The 27090-nt window shown below is 38.0% G+C and overlaps 1 protein-coding gene across 2 annotated transcripts in view; it reads left to right on the plus strand.

Annotated features, from left to right (window-relative positions):
• Window positions 1-27090, plus strand: part of CDC20B (cell division cycle 20B) — a 52600-nt gene that overhangs the window by 19902 nt on the left and 5608 nt on the right. Inside the window, exons 3-11 of one of the 2 annotated variants that reach the window (XM_060635782.3) lie at window positions 5533-5761; window positions 6740-6870; window positions 12303-12396; window positions 14952-15068; window positions 19098-19294; window positions 20590-20684; window positions 22934-23159; window positions 25038-25163; window positions 25640-25757. In XM_060635782.3, the coding sequence (XP_060491765.1) occupies window positions 5533-5761; window positions 6740-6870; window positions 12303-12396; window positions 14952-15068; window positions 19098-19294; window positions 20590-20684; window positions 22934-23159; window positions 25038-25163; window positions 25640-25757 (1333 nt within the window). The remainder of the gene's footprint in view (window positions 1-5532; window positions 5762-6739; window positions 6871-12302; window positions 12397-14951; window positions 15069-19097; window positions 19295-20589; window positions 20685-22933; window positions 23160-25037; window positions 25164-25639; window positions 25758-27090) is intronic. The other variant, XM_060635785.3, reaches the window with a different exon arrangement.

Raw genomic sequence — 27090 nt, forward strand, 5'->3', positions numbered from 1 at the left:
CCAGAAGCCCTCACTCCATTCATGTGTTGCTCTATTGCTGTGTTCCCTGACCTTGTATCATTGCAGTCCTTTCCTCTAAATGAACTCAGGTTGGGGATCCTGGCTTGCTTATCTCCTTCTTACAAGACAGATTCAAGACTGGACCCAGTTCTCCAGCAGATGGGTCCTGACCAGTGCAGAGACAATTGGGTTTTCCTTGTTCTTGTTTTGGACACTGTCTTTCCTTTAATGAGACCTAAAATTGTATTGCTTAAAAAAGGTCATTGCATTATGCTATTGATTCATATTCTGGTGGTGGCTGTCTAAAACTGCCAGCCATTTTCACTGCATATCAGCTGTCTCTCATGTCTAATGATAAAGCATCATTATTGCATTAGGATTCTCTAGAGAAGCAGAATCAATAGAGTATACATAAATATATATACGTGAGGCTCACCAAATTATGGAGGCTGAAAAGTCCCACAATCTGCCATCTCTAAGATGGAAAACCAGGAAAAGCCAGCGGGATAATTCAATCTAAGTCCAAAGTCTGGGGAGCAGCTGGTGTAAATTAAGGAGTATGAAGGTCTGAGAACCAGGAGCTCCAGTGTCTGATGGCAGGAAAGAAATGGACATCCTAGTTTAAGAAGAGAGAAAATTTGCCCTTCCTTTGCCTTTTTGTACCATTTGGGACCCCGGTGGATTGGATGATGTCAACCCACAATGGTGAGGCTGGATCTCTTTACTCAGTCTACCAAATCGAATGCTAATCTTCTCTAAAAACATCTTCCCAGCCACATCCAGAAAAAATGTTTTACCAGATCTCAGGGCATCCCTTAGTCCATCAAGCCGATGTATAAAATTAAGTATTGCAATTATTTAACCTACCACAGGTGGCCTAATGGGGAGTTTGGAAGGGGGAGGAAGGTAATGGAATGGAGAGGAAGGTAATGTCAGAGACACCTTCGTGATATGATGGCTGATTCCAGTTGTGAAGGTGGGCTAGAAGTTACCCTGGCAGAGAATTGTGGAAGAGCATCAAGCTGGGGAGACAGTATGGAGGGTATGACAGGAGATGAGCCAGAGAAACACACAACTGCCAAGACAGTGTAAGATTGTCAATAAGAAATTTCTTGATCATTTTTAACTGATACGTCATTTGTGAATAAACAATTATATTATATATAATATATGTATATGTACACACATAAACATATATCTTCCACAATTTGCTCATCCATTTTTTTGCTGATGGACATTTGGGTTATTTTACCTTCCAACTATTGTGAATAGTACTACCGTGAACGCCCATGTACCTGAGTTTGTTTGAGTTTGAGTACCTGCTTCATTTCTCTTGGGTCTGTACCTAGCAGTGAAATTATTGAATCATACAGTAATTCTAGGTTTAATTTTTTGAGGAATTGCCAACTGTTATCCACAGTGGTACCACTTTACATCCTCATAAGCAATGTGTAACGGTTCCAGTCTCTCCACATTCTTACTAACATTTGCTATCTATCTATCTATCTATCTATCTATCTATCTATCTACTTACTTACCTATCATCTATTGCCATCCTAGAGCGTGTGAAGCGGTACATCATTGTGTTTTGGATTTGCATTTCCTTAATGTATGTCCTAATTTCTAATGGCTGCAGAATATTCCCTTTTAAGGATGTCACAAAAATCTACCTCATCAATTCTCTACTGGTAAACATTGAGTCCTTCCCGTCTTTATGCACCATGTGCCTCCTTTTTCAATGCTAATTTATACTCCACCAGCAATATATGCCAGTGTTTGTTTCTAGAACCTTCAACCTTGGGGCTTGTCATTAAAAAATACCATTGCTAGCATCTTGTTATTGTTTTAAGTTAGCATTTCTTTGATTACTAGCAAGGTTGAATATTTTTTGAGCATTTAATTATTTCTTTTGTGCATTGCCCGTTTAGGTCCTATGTTCTATTTTTTTTCTATTTGGATTGTAAATTTGTCTAAATTTCTCTGACAGTCCTTTACACAAGGGTAATAACCTAACATGCCCTACATCTTATTAAAAATATAATATATTTTGGGGTGCCTGCGTGGCTCCGTCAGTTAAGCATCCGACTTCAGCTCAGGTCATGATAACGCGGTTTGTGAGTTAGAGCCCTGCGTTGAGCTCTGTGCTGACAGCTCAGAGCCTGGAGTCTGCTTCAGATTCTGTGTCTACCTCTCTCTCTGCCCCTCCCCCGCTCATGCTCTGTCTCTCAAAAATAAATAAATGTTAAAATTAAAAAAATATATATATCATATTTCCAGTTTGTCATTCGCAATTGAATTTCACACATAGATCCATGGTATGGTTTGCCACCGTAGGATCTGTAATACCAAACTCCTGGGATTTCTCAGAGGGAATGAGATAAATGTTGAGCAATTAGGCCTCAGATCTCTCATCTGTGAAATGAAAAGTTTGAACTAGGGAATTGCTATGTATTGCCAACTGGATCCAACAATACATTAAAAGAATTATTCACCACCATCAAGTGGGATTGATACCTGGGATGCAGCGCTGGTTCAATATCTGCAAATCAATCAATGCGATATATCACATCAATAAAAGAAAAAACAAGAACCACATGGTCCTCTCAATAGATGCAGAGAACGCGTGTGACAAAATACAGCATACTTTCTTGATAAAAACCCTCAAGAAAGTAGGGATAGAAGAATCATACCTCAAGATTATAAAAGCCATATTGAAACACCCAACACTAATGTCATCCTCAATGGGGAAAAACTGAGAGCTTTCCTCCCAAGGTCAGGAACATGGCAGGGATATCCACTCTCACCACTGTTATTCAACATAATATTGGAAGTCCTACCCTCAGCAATCAGACAACACAAAGAAATAAAAGGCATCCAAATTGGCAAGGAGGAAGTCAAACTTTCACTCTTTGCAGATGACATGATACTGTATATGGAAAACCCAAAAGAGTCCACCAAAAAACTGCTAGAACTGATTCATGAATTCAGCAAAGTCACAGGATATAAAATCAACGCACAGAAATTGGCTGCATTTCTGTTCACCAATAATGAAGCAGCAGAAAGAGAAATCAAGGAATCGGTCGCATTTACAATTGCACTAAAACCCATAAAATACCTAGAAATAAATCTAACCAAAGAGGTGAAAATTCTACACAATGAAAACTATAGGAAAGCTTATTAAAGAAATTGAAGAAGACACAGAAAAATAGAAAAATATTCCATGCTCATGGATCGGAAGAACAAATATTGTTAAAATGTCGATACTACCCAAAGCCATCTACATATTCAATGCAATCCCTATCAAAGTAACACCAACATTCTTTACAGAACTGGAACAAACAAACCTAAAATTTGTATGGAACCAGAAAAGACCCCGAATAGCCAAAGCAATCCTGAAAAAGAAAACCAAAGCTGGAGGCATCACAGTTCCAGACTTCAGGATGTATTACAAAGCTGTAATCACCAAGACAGTATGGTACTGACTGGCACAAAAACAGACACTCAGATCAATGGAACAGAATAGAGAACCCAAAAATGGATGCACAAACATATGGCCCACTAATCTTTCACATGCAGGAAAGAATATCCAGTAGAATAAAGACAGTCTCTTCAGCAAGTGGTGCTGGGAAAACTGGACAGTGACACGTAGAAGATTGAACCTAGAATACTTTCTTACATCATACACAAAAGTAAACTCAAAATGGATGAAACATCTAAACATAAGACAGGAAGCCAACAAAATCCTCGAGGAGAAAGCAGGCAAAAACCTCTTTGACCTTGGCTGCAGCAATTTACTCAACACATCTCTGGAGGCGAGGTAAACAAAAGCAAAAATGAACTATTGGGACCTCATCAAGATAATAGCTTCTGCATGGTGAAAGAAACAATCAGAAAAACTAAAAGACAACCAGCATAATGGAAGAAGATATTTGCAAATGACATATCAGATAAAGGGTTAGTATCCAAAATCAATAAAGAACTTCTCAAACTCAACACCCAAAAAATGAATAATCCAGTGAAGAAATGGGCAAAAGACATGAATAGACACTTCTCCAAAGAAGACATCCAGATGTCTAACAGACACATGAAAAAATTCTCAACATCACTCATCATCAGGGAAATATAAATCAAAACCACAGTGAGATACCACCTCATACCAGTCAGAATGGCTAAAATTAACAACTCAGGCAACAACACATGTTGGCTAGGAGGCGGAGAAAGAGGAACTCTTTTGCCTTGCTGGTGGGAATGCAAAGTGGTGCAGCCACTATTGAAAAAAAGTAAGGAGTTTCCTCAAAAAATTCAAAATAGAACTATCCTAGGGGCGCCTGGGTGGCTCAGTCGGTTGAACGTCCGACTTTGGCTCAGGTCATGATCTCGCGGCTTGCAAGTTCAAGCCCCGCGTCGGGCTCTGTGCTGACATCTCGGAGCCTGGAGCCTGTTTCGGATTCTGTGTCTCCCTCTCACTCTGCCCCTAACCCACTCTCACTCTGTCTCTGTCTCTCTCAAAAATAAATAAACATTAAAAAAAATTAAAAAAAAAAATAGAACTACCCTATAACCCAGCAAATGCACTACTAGGTATCTATCCAAAGGATACAGGTGTGCTCTTTTGAAGAGGCACATGCACCCCAATGTTTATAGCAGCTCTATCAACAATAGCCAAAGTATGGAAAGAGCCCAGATGTCCATCGATAGATGAATGGATAAAGAAGATGTGGTATATATATACAATGGAGTATTACTTGGCAATCGAAAAGAATGAAATCTTGCCATTTGCAACAACATGGATGGAACTAGAGTGAATAATGCTAAGCAGAATTAGTCAGAGAAAGGTAAATATCACATGATTTCCCTCATATGAGAAATTTAAGATACAAAACAGATGAACATAAGGAAAGGGAAGCAAAAATAATATAAAAACAGGGAGGGGGGCAACACATAAGAGACTCTAAAAATAGAGAACAAACTGAGGGTTGCTGGAGGGGTTGTGGGTGGGAGGCTGTGGTAAATGGGCAAGGGACGTTAAGGAAGACACTTGTTGGGATGAGTACTGGGTGGTATATGTATGGGATGAATCACTGGATTCTATTCCTGAAAGCATTATTACACTGTATGCTAACTAACTTGGATGTAAAATTAAAAAGAGAAAATAAAAAAAGAAAATTACTGTTTATTTCCAGATTTGCAATTTTGTGATTTTATATGAACATGTGATTTTACATGTTCAATATAAATGGTTATTTCAACTTCATATTTATATTGATATGTAATTATAATAACTGTAAATATAATCACTCCATAAGCTGCTTTTATATATCTTGAGAATCTTGAACAGAGGCTGTAAGTATACACACACATACATATTTATATATGTATAAAATAACATTCTCTCAGGTCACGAAAATAAAAAATCTCATATATAATTTGTGTTGTACTAAATGAGTTGTTAATAATTCTCCTTTTAAGGAATATTTAATTTTGCATCGTTGAGGCCACTATAAATTACGGCTTTTTTTTTATGTTAAATAGATATTTGACGGAGTTAATACTACATATTCTAACTTTAAGAGCAACTTTGTGAAGAGACTGTCGGCAGAGGTTCCCGTTGCCAGTAGCCCAATTACCACCAGATGGCGGCAAAGCCAAACCAGGGATCTGGCAGTTGATTCCTTTGAGGAAGAGCGTTCAACCACTTACCTCCCAGAAGCTTCTGGATCCGTGCTGAAGATAACTCCTGAAAAAGAGACCTTGATTCTAGGTGAGGTAATAGAAATTCCACAGGCCATTTAAAAAATGTCAATGAAATAGAATTCCTCAAAGAATCTCTGTAGCATAGAACTATCTAGTATCACATTTAGTCAACTGCTTTCCTTTTCTTCCTTCCTTTGAATAAGAAATTTCCAAGGTGGTGGGGAAGGGGCAGGAAAGGAAACAAGAACAAAAGACAGTATGTTGTATTTTAGATGCATTTCTGAGATTTACATTGGTATATGATTCCTTTTGTAAAGATTACATATGTAAGATTTTTCAGTGGTCCTTATTAGCTCCTCTGTTGAACAAGTGATATGAACAAAAATATACTTAGTTTTACAGGATGACTTGGCAAGGTTTTCTATGCAATTAAAAATCTGGTAAAGGGCTTTCTCAATCTTGAGAAGAGAACAGATATGAATAATAATGATGCAAATAACACTGACTTTGCTATCACTTTCACTTAGAAAGTATTTCACTACTGTCATCTCAAAATACCCTTACAGCATCTTTCTATAACAGAGAGATAGAGACGCAAAGTGATTTGCTCATGATCATAGAGTGGATGCCAATGTTGGGAAAGCAAGCATCCCATAGTGATTTCCTGGCAGAATGATCATAGCTTGGGCAAACCAGATACCTTTGCTCCATCACTTTAACCCATGGAACTGTTTGTATCTATTCTTCAGATGTGCAAGTATGTTCTTTCCATTCAGAGATAAAGCATTTATGCTGCTGCTGCAGTTGCAATCAGGTCTTTAATCTTGGCATTTCTTACAGAGGCCACTGAGGCAGTGCTCACTTATGACCCTGGCATTCTCGACAAGGCCAATCTTTCCTCTTTTACCCCATCTTCCGTGGTTTTTAGAGAGGTGTGGTCCTGTGCTTTCACATTCTGTTGTGAAAGACACCATGGGTTGACTTCCAACCAAAGTGATTATCTTGTTTTGAAGAACAAATTAAAAACTAAATGTTTTTCTTGCAGGGTCCTACAAAGAACCACTGAAGACCCCCGTCAAAGGGAATTTTGAAACAAATAACTCAGCTCTCCATTTTTGCAAGGCACCTCATGCACTGGGCAGAGGCTGGAATGAAAATGTTGCCTCAAAAGGCCAGGTGGGTAAAGACAAAAAACTGAAGATCTCATATCCTGACAGGCTCAGACAATTGAGTCCCAAATGTGAAGAAAGAGCTGGCTTAGCTGCTCTTACACGTCAGTAAAAAAATGATGGGTTCCTGATAGAAAAAATGAGTGAGTTAAGGACATGAATAAGGGCACTTTGTAAAAGAAATATAATACAAGTTTAGTTAGTCTCAATCAAAAAAGTGAAAATGAGACAGCAAAAAGGTAAAGATTAAGATGACAGGATACTATGTAGAGAAAACCCTAAGGGGTCTACCAAAAAACTAATAGAACTGATAAATTAATTAAATAAAGTTACAGGATATCGAATAGGTATACAGAAATCCAGTGCATTTCTATTCACTAATAATGAAGCAGCAGAAAGAGAAATTAAGAAAACAATCCCATTTACAAATGCACCAAAAACAGTAAAACAGATACCTAGGAATAAACTTAACCAAAGAGGTAAAAGGCCTGTACTCCAAAAACTATAAAACACTGATGAAAGAAATTGAAGAGGACACAAATAAAAAGATATGCCATGCTCATGGATTGGAAGAAGAAATATTGTTAAAATGCCCATACTACTTAAAGCAATCTCCAGTTTTAATGCAATTCCATTCAAAAGATCAACAGCATTTCTCACAGAATCAGAATAAACAATCCTAAAATTTGTATAGAACCACAGAAGACCCTGAATGGCCAGAGAAAACATGAAAAAGAATAAAACTGGAGGTATCACAATCCCAGATATCAAGATATACTATAAAGCTGTAAAAATCAAAACAGTAGGGTACTGGCACAGTACAGACACATACATCAATAAAACAGAATAGAGTCCAGGAATAAACCCACAATTGTATGGTCAATTAATCTCCAACAAAGGAGGCAAGAATATGCACTGGGAAAAAGAAAGCCCCTTCAACAAATGGTGTTGGGAAAACTGGACAGCTACATGCAAAAGACTGAAACTGGACCACTTTCTTACACCATACACAAAAATATACTCAAAATGAATTAAAGACCTAAATGTGGTTCCTGAAGCCATAAAATTTCTAGAAGAAAACATAGACAGTAATCTCTTTGACATCAGCTGTAGAAACATTTTTTTTAAAGATATGTCTTCTCTGACAAGGGAAACAAAAGCGAAGTTAAGTGATTGGGACTACACCAAAATAAAAAGCTTTTGCACAGTGAAGGAAACCATCAAAAGCCATCAAATGGGAGAAGAAATTTGCAATATCCAATAAAGTACTAGTATCCAAAATATATAAAGAACTTATACGACTCAACACCAAAAAATCAATCCAATTAAATGAGAAGATATGAACAGATATTTTTCCAAAGAAGTCCTACAGATGCCCAAAAGACACATGAAAGCATGCTCAACGCTACTCATCATCAGGAAACACAACTTAAAATGACAGTGAGATATCACTTCACACCTGTCAGAATGGCTAAAATCAAGACAAGAAATAACAAGTCTTGGTGAGGATGTGGAGAAAAAGGGATCCCTGTGCCCTGTTAGCGGGAACGCACACTGGTGCAGCATTGTGGAAAACAGCATGGACATTCTTCAAAAAATTAAAAATAGAATTACCAGGGGTGCCTGGGTGGCTCAGTTGGGTAAGCATCTGGCTCTTGCTTTCGGCTCAGGTCATGGTCTCACAGTTTATGAGTTCGAGCCTCACATCGGTCTCTGTGCTGATGGTGAAGAGTCTGCTTGGGATTCTCTCTCTCCCTCTCTCTCTGCCCCTCCCCTGCTTGTGCCCTCTCTCTCAAAATTAAAAAAAAAAATAGAATTACCATATGATCCAGTAATTCCACTACTAGGTATTTACCCAAAGAAAACAAAAACACTAATTCAAAAATATATATGCATCACAATGTGTATGGGAGCATTATTTACAATAGCCAAGATATGAAAGAACTCAAGGATCCATCAATAGATGAATAGATAAAGAAGATGTGGTATATATATATGTATATATATATATATATATATACACACACACACACATATCTATATGTACGTACATATAGATATGTATATATACATATGTGTGTATATATATACATATGTGTGTATATATATACACACAAATGAATAAATAAATAAATAAATAAAATATATATACATATACATACAATGGAATATTACTCAGCTGTAAAAAGAATGACATTTTGGGGCACCTGGGTGGCTCAGTTGGTTAAGCATCTGACTCTTGATCTCAGCTCGGATCATGATCTCACTGTTCATGAGTTTGAGGCCCACGTTGGGCTCTGCACTGACAGCCGGAGCCTGCTTGGGATTCTGTCTCTCTCTCTCTCTCTGCTGCTCTCCCACTCTCTTGTGCTCTCTTTCTCAAAATAAAGAAATAAACTTAAAAAAAAATGTCATTTTGCCATTTGAAACAACAGAGATGTAGCACAAAAGTATAATGCTAAGTGAAGTAAGTCAGAGAAAGGGAAATACCATATGATTTCAGTCATATGTGGAATTTAAGAAACAAATGAACAAAGGAAAAAGTGACAAACCAAGAAACAGATTCTTAACTACAGAGAACAAACTGATGGTTACCAGAGGGAGGTGGGTGGGGGGCATGGTTGTGATAGGTGATGGGGATTAAGAGTACGTTTATCATGACGAGCACTGTGTAATGTATAGAATTGTTGGATCATTATATTGTACATCTGAAACTCTTATATGTACGTTAATTATACTTATATTACAAAAATAAACATTAACAAAGGTAAAGATTAAAAATATAATAAAATTACACATATTATGGTATGTTTCCCCTCAGCCAAAAGATCTCTTGTACAATCATTTCCAACTATTCTGTGACTTGGTCTGGCATCTGGGGTCACTCAGGATACATTCTATTCTTCCTCTACAAGATGGTCTTTTAAATATTTCCCTTAAGTCCTTTTTACTGTTTTTTTTTTTTTGTTTCTTGACTAAGTTAATTTCATTCTTTTAAGTATCTTATTTATTATGTGTTTTTAAATGTTTATTTATTTGTTTTGAGAGAGCGAGAGAATGTGTGAGCAGGGAAGGGGCAGAGAGAGGAGACAAAGAATCCCAAGCTGGTTCTGTGCCATTAGCTCAGGGCCTGACATGGGGCTCAAAGTCACGCATTGTGAGATCATGACCTGAGCTGAAACCAAGAGTTGGACACTTAAACCGATTGAGCCACCCAGGAGCCCCTTTATTATGGTTTTAAGATCTTTGAGGAATCTGACCCAAATCTTAGGGCACATGAAATATCAATAGCATATTTTTGAGTGTATCAAATCCAACGAAGAGCTTCTGAAGGAATAAAGGTTTAATTTAGAAAGCGTTACACTAGGAACGTCATAAATTCTTAATTTAGGCAGTTTCTCATTTAGTATGTGCTTTCAGTGTTTGGCATATATATCTTGCTAGAGGAACAATATCGTGAATGTAAAATTTAATTATTTGAAATAACATGCAAAGTGAAAACAAATATCTTAGAGCAGGTCTTTTGCTGAGTGCTCTACTGTTGGTTAAGGGTTTGGAAGTGCAGAAGGTTAGAGAGTTCTGAGTCAATGGGGAAATGTTGACTTTACATCCAGGCCAGGTTATTAGCACCATTGCCTTTCCACACCCTACGTCTTGCCAGTTGGAGTTTGTACTGCCTTGATCTTCAGAACTTCCTTTTACTCTCTCCCTTAGGCTCTATAGTAACTGGTGGCAGTAAGTAGGTGGCTCTGTGCGATCACAGTGGTGTTGGCAAACTACCATTGTTACAGCAATTGTAATCCAATCAGAACATTGTCCCAGCATCACTGGAAAACCTGAGAAAGGGATAATGGAAACTGTTTGACTATTTTATGTCAAGCATTTGTTTAATGACTGATTAGAAATCAAGCAGCATCAGGAGTAGTGCAGATACAGTGAGGTCTTTCGCATTGACAGTAAATGTGTGTCTTCATGTGGTCCTCAGAAGTCATGTGGGGGTGTTTCTACAACAAGGGCCTGCATAGCTGGGGAGATGTTCAAAATTATGATATATAGTCAGCTCTAGGCCAAATTGTTCATTAAAGTAGTTAATAGATCTTACCTGGGGTAGAGCACCCTTGGGGACATCAAACAGAAGCACACTGTGCCAGGTAATGTCTTGGGCAGCTTTGTGCTGACTATAGATACTGGAGAAGCCAGTCGATTTTAGGAACATTATTTGTTATCAGTAGTTCTCAACTGGAGGTGATTTTGCTCCCCAAGGGACATTTGGCAATGTCTGATTCTTGACTATCACAACCTAGTGAGAGGGTATCTAGTAGATGCAGGCTGGGATACTGCTAAATGTCCTATAAAGGACAGAACAGCCCCCCACAATAATGAATTATCTACTACCAAATGCCAGTGGTGCTGAAAGTGGGAAACCCTGCTTTATACTGAATTGTTCTAATTAGAATACCTAAAAATCCATGATTCATTGACTGACAATGCCTATTATGTGGCATGATATCTGGGCAGAAAACCAAAATCTCAAAATGATGCCCGTGAGAGAGACATCTGTGTGAATTATGGTGATCCCACAATTGTTTTATATGTAAGATTAAATATATTATCATGAAGGAGAAAAAAAGGAATCATCTCTGCTTTAACTGTTTGCTAAAATGTTTCTAGGAAATTTCTGCAAGTACTTTTCTTTATACTTGTAGTAATTTTCTCATCTGTTTTTGACTGAAGTTGGATGTAAGAATGTCGGAAGTGCTTTTTGTATACTGGTCCAAAGAAACAGCAATCCGATTTTTGTGTTCGTGGAAACTGAGGTATGTTATTTAAGATCCCAGTGATTTGGTGTTCCCATTTCTAACAGGTGAAGGTGTTAATGGAAAAAGACCTTTAGGATGATTAGTTCAATCTCAACATATTACAGAGGAGGAAAATTAAGACCCAGAGAAAATCTCAGTAACAGACTGAAAGAGCACCTCCAGGTTAAATGCTGAGAGGCATCTTTTGAAAGAAATCTTTCTTGAAAAAGTAGCCTTAACATACAATCAACTTTATCATCTTGGGGAGGTCTTTCAGTTTCACAACGTACCAGAAATATCATGACATTTCAGTTCTTGCAGGCTTTGATGATCTCACTGGCCTTTTAGTTGGTTTGTGGGCTAAAAAGATTTTTAGGCTAGAAGAGTAAAGAAGATTTTATTCTAGCTGAGTAATACCTGCCCTATGGAGTTGTTGGGGAGATTAGAAATAATACATGTAAAATGCTCAGCACTGTATTCACTACATGCTGGTTAGGTAATAAAAAATAGCAATTGTAGTGTTGGTTTTGATAATGTGGAAACTTTGAACTTGCTGGTGAATTACTGGTTTAACACTATGTCATGCATAACATCTGAGATGTGCATATATGTTTCTAAAGAAGTATTTATTTGTTTTCAGAAATGCCTAAACCAGCTATTTTTGACCCAGAAGGTGGCTCAGTGGGTTAGTGGGAAAATGCAGCTCTGTGAGAAATCCCAATGTGTTTGGAAAGGTATGGGGCAAAGATTTTGTTTGTCCTTCTTTCCTACCCTTCTCTCTCCCTGCCTTCTTCATTTCTTTTTTATATTTATTAGACTAATAAACATAATTATAAAATTCAGATAATTCTCTCTCCCTGCCTTCTTCATTTCTTCCTTATTCTTCTTTATCCATTCATCATTTGGTGGACATTTGGGTTCTTGCCACGGTTTGGCTCTTGTTGATAATGTTTACAACTATTTTCTAAGTAATATTTGTAAACTGCTCTTTTTTGAGATTTTAGACTTTATCATAACTTTCTAGCAGAGTAGATAACAACTTAGTTCTCCTGCCTCATTCACCTCCTTCAATCTACTTATATCACACTTCTAAAAAGTAAACAACCCCTCAAACAGTTGAAAATCTGTATATAACTTTTGACTCCCCCCAAACTTAATTGCTAATGGCGTATGGTTGACTGGAGGCCTTAATAATTTGGACAGGTGATTCACACATCTTTTGTATGCCATATGTATTGCATACTATATTCATACAATAAAGTATGCTAGAGAAAAGAATGTTATTAGGAAAGTTATAAGGGAAAGAAAATACATTTATATTACTGTATGGTATTTATAAAAAACAATCAGCATATAAGTGGACCATAGCAGTTCAAACCCATGTTGTTCAAAGGCCAATTGTATTCATTTCAGGTATAAAACATAATAATGTGATATTTGTATATATTGTTAAATGATCACCACAGTAATTCCAGTTAACATTCATCACCATGCATAGTTACAGAATTTTTTTCTTGTGATAAAAACTCTTAAGGTCTACTCTCTTAGTAATTTTCAAATATGTAATCCAGTATTATTAACTGTAATTGCCATGCTCTACATTACATCCCTATGACTCTTATTTTGCAACTGAAAGTTTGTTAAAAAACAACCTGTTTTTTAAAAAACCTTTATTGGCGGTGCTTGAGTGTTTCCAGCAACCTTGCAGTTTTACTCACAACTGTAGCTCTTCATGGCTAACACCAAGGCTGGGAGTACTAATCTACTTCTTGGTTTAGCACTGTGAAGCTCTTACGCTTTTATCCAAAGGCATGTGGTCATAGAGACCACAAATTACTTGGGTGGTCTCAACACCTATTCATTTATGTCATTTTTAGTTTGATCACAAGCCAAGTGGTTGTACGGATGAAAAGACAGTGGCCTGTGGCTTATACTTAGTTGGGTCTTTGGATGAGAATTAAAACTGAGCCCAAGATATGACCCTGACCTCAGATATTCACAGGTAAAACTAGCCAGAAATAACTGCATGCTCTGGTACAGAACCAGTGAGACAAAGAGCTGAAATAAATGAACCCACAAATGTTTACTGACAAAAACTCAGAGTAGTGCTTATGTCTATCAGGTAATTGTTGATGTGACAGACAAATGGATATGCAAAAATTACTTTGATTTAAAAATTTTTTTAACATTTATTTTTTCTTTTTTTAAAAAAATTTTTTAAATGTTTATTTATTTTTGAGACAGAGAGAGACAGAGCATGAACGGGGGAGGGTCAGAGAGAGAGGGAGACACAGAATCTGAAACAGGCTCCAGGCTCTGAGCTGCCAGCACAGAGCCCAACGCGGGGCTCGAACTCACGGACAGTGAGATCATGACCTGAGCCGAAGTTGGATGCTTAACTGACTGAGCCACCCAGGTGCCCCAACATTTATTTATTTTTGAGAGACAGAGAGAGACAGAGCATGAGCAGGGGAAGAGCAGAGACAGACACACACATGCGTGCACACACACACACACACACACACAGAGTCCAAAGCAGGTTACAGGCTCTGAGCTGTCAGCACAGAGACCCATGCAGGTCTTGAACCACGAACTGCAAGATCACGACCTGAGCCAAAGTCTGACACTTAACCAACTGGGCCACCCAGGCACCCCCAAACTACTTTGATTTTAAAAACTCAAGTGATACGGGGGCACCTGGGTGGCTCAGTCGGCTAAGCGCCCGACTTCAGCTCAGGTCACGATCTCACAGTTCATGGGTTCGAGCCCCGTGTCGGGCTCTATGCTGACAGCTCAGAGCCTGGAGCCTGTTTCAGATTCTGTGTCTCCCTCTCTCTCTGACCCTCCCCCGTTCATGCTCTATCTCTCTCTGTCTCAAAAATAAATAAACGTTAAAAAAAAATTTTAAAAACTCAAGTGACAGAATAAATATTCATAGTATGATATAAGGTTTCTGTGTGCTTTCCACAAGGTCTGTTGTCACATTTGGGTCTGGCACTCAGGCTTTTTATTAAAAAATGCCATGAAATGTTTTTTAAATATAATTTATTGTCAAATTGGCTTAGAGACAATACCCAGTGCTCATCCCAAACCACGAAATATTTTTAAAATTTTTGTTTCAATGAATACTGAAGTCTTCCTTTTTTCCCTTTCCTTCTCCTGCAACTTGTAATTCAGTTTTATCAGGAGGACTACTTTCTTTCTTACTCTGTTATCTCTTAATCCCTGCAAGGATAAATATTATGTTCCTGAGATCATAAAGATATGTAGATGTGTTTGTTTCTTGTAGGCTGCAGAGATGGAGTCAGAGATGAATCCTTCCATCTTAAAAGATTCAGTGGTATAAACTATTCCATACTGCAACCAGAGGTGAAATTTCATCTTACTGGTCTTCGAAATGACTATTGTAAGTTATTTTTAGATCATTAATTAAAAAGTAGAAGTGACACATTGTATCCAATGTGGTGGCATGAACTTGAAATTTGATTTTGGAAGAACCTGATGGTCCTTGTGCCTCATGTCCCAAAGCTGTACCATCCAAATACCGTTAATATAGTTTGCCTTTTCCTTGTACAAATTTCATGTTTGGAATGGGTACTGTTGGTGTTGGGAGGGCATGAGCAATATACATATTTTTTACTGTATTAAAATGAACTGAGAAAATAGTGGCCTATTCTTATGCATATATTTTAAACATAGATAAATCCAATCAGTCAACAGCCACATGGGGTCTTCTCGTCATGTGCCTACTTTATAATCTAGTTGGGAAGACAGGACTAACTCACATGGAACTTCTAGCAACATGCCAGTGTAGAATATAAATAATGAATTGTGGGATGAAAGGAGCTAGTTCAGTGATCTTTGGATCTTTGTCTAGAAAGACTTTGTGGAGATAATCACACTTGAGCTGGGTCTTGAAAAATGGGTAGGACTTGGAGGGGTGGAGGAGAGAAGATAGAACATTTTTCAGCAATGTCGTTAGTTGGTAGTTAATGGCAATGAAGAGGATACACTGGGGACTGGTGAACAGGTAGGTAGATGCAAATTTTGTAATCACATAGGTCCCCTCCACCCTCCTTCCCCACTTTTTTTTAGGTTACTGTAGTTGTTCTGCATTTTATGTCTACGAACATTGAAAACTCTACTATTGCTATAAATTTTACTCTAAAAGTCCATACATATTTGTATTTTAAATAAAAGAGGGGACAATGGTCTTTATATTTACCCAGTATTTACCAATTCTACTCTTCTCTTTCATTCCTGAAGATCCAAATTTCCATCTCATATGATTTCCCTTCAGCCTGAAAAGCTTCTGTTAGCAATTGTTTCAGATCCGGTTAGTTGGCAAAGGCTTCTCTTATACTCCATTTTATGATATTTTTGCTGCATATAGAATTCTGGGTTGCCAGATTTTTTTCTTTAAGCATTTAAAATATATTATACTGACTTCTGGCCTCCATGGTTTCTGGTGAGAGGTCTAAGGCCATTTGAAACTTTGTTCTCTTGTTTCCAGGACCTGACTCCACTTACACATGTGAGAATCTTTGAATATTATTCCACAGGACCCTGAGGTTTTGTTCATTTCTTTTTTCAATTTCTTTTCCTATATGTTCTTCAGACTGGATAATTTCTGTTGATTTATATTCAAATTCAGTGACTCTTCCCTCTGTCATTTCCATTCTGCTATTGAGCCCATCCAGAAGATTTTTCAGATATTGTATTTTTCAGTTTCAAAATGTCTATTTTATTGTATTTATGGCTTCTATTTTACTTTTATAGTTTCTATTTTTCTATTCCTCTGCTTCTATTTTCTATGTTTTCATTCATTTCAAGTAGGTTTTTCTTTGCCTCATGGAGAATAATCTATTCTATTCTGCTCGTATATTCTATTATAGCTGCTTTAGCATCTTTATCTGATAATTCCTATAACTGTCATTTTAGGTTTCTCATCTATTGATTATATTTTCATTTTATATATGCCCAGTGATCTTAAATTGTGTCCTGGACATTGTGGATTATATGTGGTATTAACTCTGGGTCCTGCAGAGAATGTTGTCATTTTTGTCTTAGTTAGGTTTATTGGTCTTGCCTTTTGTGGGTGGCCTTTTAAGTCTCAGATCAGTTTCTTCAGCCTTGATTATGATGGTTTGGGTCTATCCCTTACATATAGGGATCAGAATCCAGGCTGAGACCTAAATGGAGGCTTCAAATCTCAGTTCAGCTCTAAAAGTCTTTGCTAAGCTGATTTGAGTTTTCCCTGTCCTGACACAAATTCTGGGATAGGCTGAGATGTGTGTGGGTTCCTACTTTCACCATTAGAGGGTACCTTTCTGTGTCTCTCTCCCCTCTAGGACTTTCTCTACACACTTTGGCCACTTCAGGCTTCTTTCCCTGGCTCCTCTAACCAGAGATACAGTGATTTTTCTATTGGAGTTTGGGCTGCTGGTGCTACTCCATGACTGGGGCCCATCCTCTGGCAAAACCACGTGAGAAAAAAAGTGAGAAACTCACCCCTCAGCAGGTTGCTTCTTCAAGTTTTGACTCCCTTACTTAGTTTCACTGCTTTTGCTTATTATCCAGTTCTCAATGGGTTTTTTTTAAAATTTTGTTCAGAGTTTATGGTTGTCATCATTGGGAGAGGTAGGTTATAGGTGGCTTAGGTCACTATAGTGAAACTGGCGTGCTTCACAGTTTTGTACTGATATGTATCAATCAGGATAAGAGTTTTTGTCTTATAAGAAATAAGATAGGGTCATATGTCAACTACTTCAATTAAAAATAAATAAGGTAGGATACATCAAAATTTTTTAATGTTTATTTATTTTTTGAGAGAGAGAGAGAGAGACAGCATGAGCAGGGAAGGGAGCAGAGAGAGAGGGAGACACAGAATCTGAAGCAGGTTCCAGGCGCTGACCTGTCAGCACAGAGCCTGACATGGGACTTGAACCCATGAACCACGAGATCATGACCTGAGCCGAAGTTGGAGGCTTAACTGACTAAACCACACAGGCACCCCTTGGTAGGATACATTTTAGAATGTGGTCATACAAATATGGTTTCTTTTGGCAGTTAAAGAGTTCTTAGAGTATAAGCTGGAGAATGCTGCTAGGAACTTTCAGGTATCATATATAAGTCAGTGACCATTTCTTCTAGATATACGTAGTTGGGTGGTATTTTGGTTAGAAATGATGGTGGCATCTATCATATGGATATTGTAGGTTCAAGGATGTCTCCATAAGAGTTATGTGCCTTCCCCTTATGTTTATTGCAATATTATTTACAATAACCAAATTATGGAAGCAGCCCAAGTGTCCATCAATAGATGATGGATAAAAAGATGTGATACACACACACACACACACACACACACACATACATGTATATATATATATATATATATATATATATATATATATATACATATCTATATACATATGATGAAATATTATTTAGCCATAAAAAAGAATGATATCTTGCCATTTACAACAGCATGGATGGATATAATTTTTTTTTTTGATGGATATAACTTTAAGTGAAATAAGTCAGTCAGAGAAAGACAAATACCATATGATTTCACTCATATGTGGAATTTAAGAAACAAAACAGATGAACAAAAGAAAAAAGAGACAAAGCAAAATCAGACTTTTAACTATAGAGAAGAAACTGATCATTACCAGAGGGGAGGTGGGTTGGGGGGTGGGTGAAATAGGTGAAGGTGGTTAAGAGTACACTTACTGGGGCGCCTGTGTGGCTCAATCAGTTAAGCGTCCGACTTTGGTTCAGGTTGTGATCTCATGGCTTTTGAGTTTGAGCCCCGCGTTGTGCTATGTGCTGCTAGCTCAGAGCCTGGAGCCTGCTTCAGATACTGTGTCTCCCTCTCTCTCTGCCTCTCCTCTGCCCATGCTCTGTCTCTGTCTCTCTCTCAAAAAATAAATTAACATTAAAAAAAAAGAGTACTCTTACTGTTATGAGTACTGAGTAATGTGTAGAAAGGTTGAATCACTATATTGTACACCTGAAACTAATATAACACTGTATGTTAACTACATTAGAATTAAAACAAAAACAAAAACAGAACGAAGGGCCAGATAATTTCAATGAAAAAAATTTGTGGACTTTTAATTTTTAGTGATTTGTTAGAGAAGGTACATGGGTGGTAATAATGGTAGATGAAACTTGGAAGTTCTCTAAATGACTCTAAATAAATATATTTGATGTAAATAGTAAGCATTATTACTTCTTTGTGAATCTTGACACAAAGTTGTAGTTTTTATTTTTGAACATCTAATGATCTGCTTGCATGGGTGATTCTATTTTCCAACTGACTATGGGAAAGGTATTAAATTTGTTCATCTACCTATAAAAAAGTTGTTTATTTGAAAATTACTTTTATTTGGTTGAATAATTACCCTAATATGAACATCTTTTCTTGTAGATCTCAATATTCTAGATTGGAATTTTCAAAATCTTGTTGCTATAGCCCTTGGATCCTCTGTGTACATCTGGAATGGGGAAAGCCACAATAAGATTGAAAATATAGACTTCACTCTCAATTGTAACTATGTATCTTCTGTGTCCTGGATAAAAGAGGGAAACTGCCTGGCAGTTGGCACCAGCGAGGGAGAAGTACAAGTAATGGATGGTTTTTTTCTCCAAATGTGCTCTGTGTAATTGCTAGATGTCTAAAATTGACATTTAATAGTAAGTTAATACACAAGAGAAATTATATTAGTTGTGTCATTTGAAACTATGGAGAGTGAGTTGCCTAGGTGGCTCAGTTGGCTAAGTATTGGACTCTTGATTTTGGCTCAAGTCATGATCTCATGGCTCATGAGATCGAGCCCCACGTGGGGCTCTCTGCTGACAGCACAGAGCCTGTTTGGGATTCTCTCTCTCTCTGCCCATCCCTCACACACACACACACACACACACACAGACAGACACACAGACACACACTCTTTCTCTCTCAAAATAAATGCAAAACAACAAACTACGGAGAGTGAGAGTATACACCATTCTGATTCTTTTCCGAATGTCATTTAATGAGGACTTAAGGATACTCTAGATCATGACCTGAACTGTAATCAACAGTCAGATGCTTAACCACCCAGGCAACTCTATATTTACCTTTTTTAAAGTCTTTTCTCTGTTTTTTTCAAATTAAAGTTGGGTTTGTAGACACCCCAGTGTTACAACTTTGGAGAGATGAAGATAACCTTCAGCTTTTCTTTTCCACCTCAAGCCATGATCAGGAGTAGAGTTACTTAAAATAAATGAATTTTTTCTCTGATAGCCTCTCTGAAGTGTGAATTTACCAGTTTTAATCTATTTACTTTCTCATGTATTATTATTATTATTAGCAATAGTGTAAACAATATTGCTCATGTGTTCAATGACTTTGGAGGGCCATAGATGGCACTCGCTACTTTCTCACCTCTGCGGTGATATTGGATGCTATGAAGGGTATGTCATGATTTCTTCTTATAACAAAGTTCTCTTTCTCATATGGGTCAGAATATCATTTATAGTGGCAGAAAAGGAGTTTCTTAGCCTGTCGGTGGATTTCCAGATATGAAATTCCCACAATTTAGAAGAAACTATAAGTATGAAAGCCATTTTCAACATGTGGCTTCCCACTGAATTCACCTGGGGAAGTTTAAAATAAATACCATATCCACAGACTCTACCTCCCTCATTAAATCAGAATGGCTAGCATCCATAGCATGCTCCCTAGGTGATGGAATATACAGGCAGTGTGGAGAAATGCTGCCCAACGTTAAAGGTGCTCACCGAGCTTTCCTTTAGTACAAGGACTGGCTATATCAACATTAATTGGCTGTCAGGCCTTTGAGAATATAGTGGGCTGTGAAAATTTTAATGCTATATACTCTCCTTGTTAATTTTTTTAATTAATTTTTTTTTTTAAGCTATGGGATGTGGTAACTAAAAAGCGGCTGAGAAATATGCTTGGTCATTTGTCAGTGGTTGGGGCTTTGAGCTGGAATCACTATATTCTTAGCAGGTAAGAAGCATCTTACTGCAACCAATTAGATTTATATCATCAAAGGATTATGGGGGCTGAGTGAACAGAACTATAATATTTGAAACCAAAACCAAAACAAACCAAAACAAAGTAGGCTATTAGTTAGCAGTTATGACTCTACCCTCTCAGATATTCTGATCTTCTGGTGATGTGAGTGGTCCAGTGGCCACAGGTACCATGGTGGCTATGCACCTACGCCATATGCTAGTACTGGAAAGTGAGGCTCAGGATTCAGTAAATTGTTCAGACAAAATGTAAAACTGTTTAAGCAAAAAGTTTCTCTGTACCAAGTAATACCTACTAGAGGGATATTTTGTTGAAATCAAGTATTTATTCCTATCAGGATCAAGACTTTGGAATATGTTAAGCTTTCTGAGGTACATTTCCAATTCATAGACCCACAGACGTCAGAACTGGATGGAACCTCATAGAGTAGCCAGTTGTGTGGTTCTCAAACTTGAGCATGCATCAGCACTACCTGAAGGGCTCCTTAAAGCACAGATTGCTGGCCTCGGGGAATTTGATACAGTAGAGCTGAAGGTGCACTGATAATTTGCATTTCTAATTTTCAAAGACATGCTGATGCTTTATCATTTTTGAGAACTACTGGTTTAGTCGGACTACTTTTTAACCAGAAAAGTTAGGTGACTTGTCCCAGTGATCCTAAATCATTGATCTGAATACATATTGCTTTTAATAATTGCCATTCATCTTTTTACTGTAGCTTTTTTTAAATGTTTATTTATTTTTGAGAGGAGGGTGGTGGTAGGGAGGGGTAGAGAGAGAGGGAGACAAAGGATCCAAAGTGGGCTCTGTGCTGATAGCAGAGAGCCCAATGCTGGGCTCAAACTCACGAATCGTGAGCCAAAAGTCAGATGCTTAACCGACTGAGCCAGCCAAGTGCCCCTATACGGTAGTTCTTAAGATAGGTTTAAATTAAATAAATTCCAAAGCCTTTTTATAATTTCTTTAAGTGGCTAAGATATAAATTTGAGATTTTAATACCTTGTGATTATAAGCCCAACCTAAAAACACTTAAAATACCATATAAAGGGCTAATCATTTACTGTGAGAGATTGTAGTGAGGTCAGTTCTATATTTGAATTCCTTTCATGGGCTGCATTGTTTAAGTTTAATTTTATTATCCATGAGGAAAATGAACAGATCCTTTTCTTATAATGATAGCAATGAACACTTTTGGAGTACTGTGTGCCAGGCATTGTGCTATACTGTTTATGCGTGTAATTTTGTCTTAATCCCTGCAACAACGCTATAAAGTGTTTTCTAATCCACCTCCCCCCACCCCCAACCTTTTCTTAATGAAGAAACTAAGACACTAGCCTGAGGTCACATGGTTAGTAAAGGGGGCAGAGTCAGGCTTTGAACCCAGGTTGTCTGGCCACAGAGCCCATATTGTTCATCAGAATGCTATTCAGTGTGGTGCCTGAATGGTTTTTAAATATGATACTGGATTTTGAGAAATTTCAGAAATAATTGAAGGTAGTTATTTACTTGCTCCTTGGGGAAAATTAAACTCATTCAGAAAGAGTTCATTAACTTTGATAGAGTGATAGGATTTTTACCATTATTTGGATCCAAATCACTAAGACTGAGTAGACATTATCCACTGATTTTGAATCACATTGCAGTTTTTCTGTGACATTCAGATAGTTTTATACCCTTTTAAGATATTAGTAACATTAACAAAACTAATAATGGATTTGTAGCTTAAGAGAAAAAGGACATAATACATTTCTATGTCTGACATTTTACTATAAATATATAAATATATTTACTAAAATATATTTAGTATATATACTCAAACTATTTCATTGGGATAATAGGAAATATTCTGAGTTCCAGGAAAGTACTATTTCCTAGGTTTGGTACAAAGACTCCTTCCTGAAAAAATAGGTAATCTTTTAAATTTATCTTTTCTATAGCTGCCTGCATCATAGTAAAGCCATTAGAAATATCTATCAAAGGATATCCTCTCGATACCCAGATTTGAAAGTCTGCCCCACAAATTTTTTTCACTTGTGAAAACAATAACCCAGGCAGAATCCTCTATCGTGACTAATACAAAGAATGTTCAAAACCTGTGTTGTGAATCTGTCCTGAGGGGTCTCTTGGTAGTGTGGACTATGCTTTCCTTCATGTTTTCAAATGCTTGTTAGCAATAGGGCTCAAGTTTTCTGCCAGAAACCTACCCCTTTACCTCCGTGCAGTGGGTCGAGGCTGGGCCGTGTTTATCATCATGACGTTCGGGTAGCCCGGCATCACGTTGGAACACTTCACCACCAACAAGCTGTGTGTGCTCTGAAGTGGTCGCCTGACAGTAGGCTGCTTTCCAGTGGCTGTAGTGACGGACTGCTGACTATATGGCCCGGTGACCTGAGTGCAAAAGCACAGGTTCAACCACTGAAAGTCATACCCCAACCTACAGCAGTCAAGGTAAGAGCATCAATCACTTTCCAAGTTGCTCTTTACGAAGAGATCACTGAGTATCCTTTGCACCTGAGAACAAAGCCATTAAGCCAATGTTTTGAGATTTTCTTCGTCCAGAATTTGTTTTGGATTTTGCCATCACTCTCCTCAAAGACAATCCTATTTATACTTCCCATGCATCAGGTTTTGTGGTTTGTAAGTGACCGAAACCAGAGTTAATCTTGAGCTTCAGCAAAAAAGTAAATATATTTTCTCTTACAACTGAAGAGTCCGGGATACATACAGCTGTTTCAAATATTGTCTGGATCTAGGGCCTTAAATAATGTCGTTAGAGTTCTGTCTCTTTGGCTGTTGGCTCTGCCTGTCTCTGTTTCAATTCATTCTTTATTCAGAGTCCATTCTGTGGGCAAGATGGCTCTTATCAGCTTTAAATTCAGATTCTCCCAGATGGGAACTGGTGAAGAAACTACCGTTCCCTGTAACTCTGGTAGAAAAGTACCAGGCAGGACTCTGATATGAACTTGGACACATTCTCATCTCCCAACAGATAATTGCGGCCAGAGAGATGGGTACACTGACTGGTGAGGCCTGAGTCATGAGCTCACACCCATGAAAGGAAACCCGTTACCAGAAGGAGGAGGAAGGGTGCTTCACACTTAAACCAATATTCCACCATGCTCTGTATAATATATATTTTTTATTTCTCTGTATTTTAAATCCTTATTTCTAGTGAAAAAAATCCATACTTTCATTCCTTTGGTGACATAGAGATATGTGTTGGCTTCAGTCTAGTCCCAGGATATTTATCACTTATAGAGCAAAGAAATGGTTCTACTTTACTATGAGCAAATTTATTGGAATGAGAACTTAAAACGTTATCATGGAGTTTCCTGATAGAGGGTTTAACATAAAATACCTGCGGCTAAGGAATAGTGGTGGCCCAATACTCTGGCTTGTGGATTTTAATATCCACAGAACATTAAGAATGATTTTAAGTCCAAATGCCCATTCTTAATGATTTGAAAAAAATGTAGGAAAAACGTATGTAAAATGTTCTGTCAGCAAACAAAATATAAAACAAAATAAAGCAAAATAGAAACCCAGCATGTGAAAAACCCAAGCCAAGCCAAACAAGTTACTTTCTTATACGCCTTGTTGTCAGAAATACAATGAATTCAACCAAGAGTTTCTGAAACCTGAGCAAGTCAAGCTTGTGGCAGCCTAATACCAGGATGGATCTATAGATATCTATATACAGATAAGTAGAAATGAAATATTTGTTAGAATGTCCTTTAAAATGACTATTACTCATCATTTGAATTATCAGTAGAAATATGAAACACTAAATCTTATTTTTCAGAATTAACTATAGTAATTTATAAATAAGTAAATCAAAGGCAATTTTATTTCCTGAAACGTATTAGGAGTTGAAATGCATGAGAGCTTTTGAGTTGCGAGCAATCATGTGTGGCTCCATTTTGTCTTTTCTTCTCTGACCTAGAACCTAAAGACACAGGGAGACAAATGAGAGGAAGGCTGCATTTCATAACCAGATTCTAGGGGACATGTCAACTAGTCCAGCAGTGGAGTTTTGCCACATAGGACATGTTGAGTGTAGTTTTCGGAACATATTATTGGGTGATTTTTCTTTGTTTAAAAATATTTGCAATTGTTATCAACATTTAAGGAAGGCACCTAATAGGTGGTCTCTAGTCCCTTTGGAGTAACCTCTAGAGATTGCCATTGCTCCTGCCTTTAGATCAGGGGTCCAGGAGAGCTGTGGCGTGTGCAGACCTCTGGCACTTCTGCTTACCTGAGCAGGCACATTCCCAAACTCACTTTCTCCAAGGCTGACCTGCCTGTGTGCTTATTTGAACTTTAAAGGCCATGGATTGGTGTCCCTGGCAGTCTGCAATCCTTGCTGTTGGAGGCGGAATGAAGGACGGACACTTACATATCTTGGACATAAATACTGGGCAAACCATCCAGACCCCAAACATGAACTCACAGGTAACAGTCTCTGCTGGAGTTGACCTTCACTCTGATATTCTAGAATCTTGTGAAAATGATTCATGAGAGAGCCTAGGACCCAAACACACCTCTCTGTACTTGCTGAGCCTATTGGGATTTCAGTTCTCGAGAGTTTCTCTTTCTAAAACCTTTATCTGTGAGTCGAAAGTTAATTTGTGTATCCTTTTCCCCCCAGATTTTTTCCACATTTCCCTTTTTTCTCGGCACTGCTTTGACTGTGTGCCAGTCTACTTAAATTTGTTGGTTCATTGCAGCTAAACCTATTTGTGTATTTAGTCCTTTGTTGGCTTGGGATAAACTTTCCTAGAACTCATGTCATTCCTCTAACACCCTAACCCCAGCTGCGGACTGGAGGATGCACGTGGACAGAACACACTGCCTAGAATCAGTTTGAAACACATTCATAATGAATCAGACATTGCCATAATTCTGTGTTTTGGGGGCCATTCTTACAGATTTGTTCCCTAATCTGGCTCCCTAAGACAAAGGAGATTGCAAGTGGCCAAGGTACTCCTAAGAACGATGTGACTGTGTGGGCCTGTCCCGGTCTGGCCAGGTCGGCTGGATTTTTTGGTAAGTAAATAGGTGAGTAAAATGCCATGTATCTATAGCTAAGTGAGGTGTCATTGGCAGGAAAAGCCCTAAATGAAATATTTCTCCCCGCTGGCTCTTTGAAATAGATATTTTGTCAGAGGAGAAAGGCCTACAACCACCTCGGGGTGTGTATAGATGAGTGCTTCTGAATTTGACTAAGGTTTTTCATCACTTAAAACTGTCATGTCTTCTCCTTTTTGCATACCTGTGTGGATGAAGCAGTGATGATCAGGGACAGTTCCTAAACTATGTTTTTGAATTCTGGAGTTAGTATCATAAATCGTCTTACCTTACTTTGCAGAAGAACCAGCAGTGCTGGAATGTGTGGGAGATAAGGAAAGATGAAAAGGGTGAGATGTTGTTCTCTGAGGGGAGACCACTAAAGATCAAGAAGCCCTGGTGCTCCCCTGCCCCTTCAAGGCAGAAAATGGTTCTTTCTCAGTTTAGTTCTATAAACATTTACGGGGTGTTTCTTGAGAAGAAGATCCCATGATGGGGAGCAAGACTCAGGTTTCATCCTTGAGGGTCTTAAATCCTCTCGGGGGCAATCTGGAATGTTCAAGGGGGTTCATGGGTGAATAGGTATCCCCTTCTACCCAGCCCTGGTAAATATGAAGATAGAAATGATGGTTGGTGATGGAACAAAGTATGGCATCCAATCTCTTGTAGGCTTCTGATAACATATCCTGTCTTCTTCCTCTTCACATGCAATGTGTGTCCTGGTCAGTACCTGGGATTTATTTATTCAATGCCCACTTAATGTGCATCTAGCATGTGTGAGGCACTTTTTGGGGGTGTTGGGAATATACATGTAAACAAGACAGACATTATCTTTGCCCTTATGGAGACTACACTTCTGTGGGAAGAAACAGACAAACCCCCAAATATATATCCTGTTAGACAGAGGTAATACTTTGACTCTCTTTGCAGATTCTGATAATGTCATTTGGCAACAACAACAAAAAAAAACACCCTTCACAGAAAGACTTCCTGCTCCTGCTGGTCAGTCTGACTGGACCTCTGACTGACCTTGGGATGACCTTTATATCTTTATACCGTGTGATTTGGTGAATAAAAATGTAGGCAGTTCTTGATAGAGTTACTTGGGGGGCCAGCCATGAGTGTAGGATGGACATGAGTTGATCCTTTGCATATTTTAAATCATAAGACGTGCAGTGCATGGGATGTTTTCTGATTAGAGAAACATTTTTAATCAAGCCTTAAACCTGATTCTTCATAAAACTACAATTCCAGTAGCTAATTAGATCCTTCAGCTAGGTTAGGACATCTGATAGCTACTCGAGTAAATTTG

Source organism: Panthera onca, chromosome A1 (assembly GCF_046562875.1).
Source record: "Panthera onca isolate mPanOnc1 chromosome A1, mPanOnc1 haplotype 2, whole genome shotgun sequence".
NCBI classification, from domain to species: domain Eukaryota; kingdom Metazoa; phylum Chordata; class Mammalia; order Carnivora; family Felidae; genus Panthera; species Panthera onca.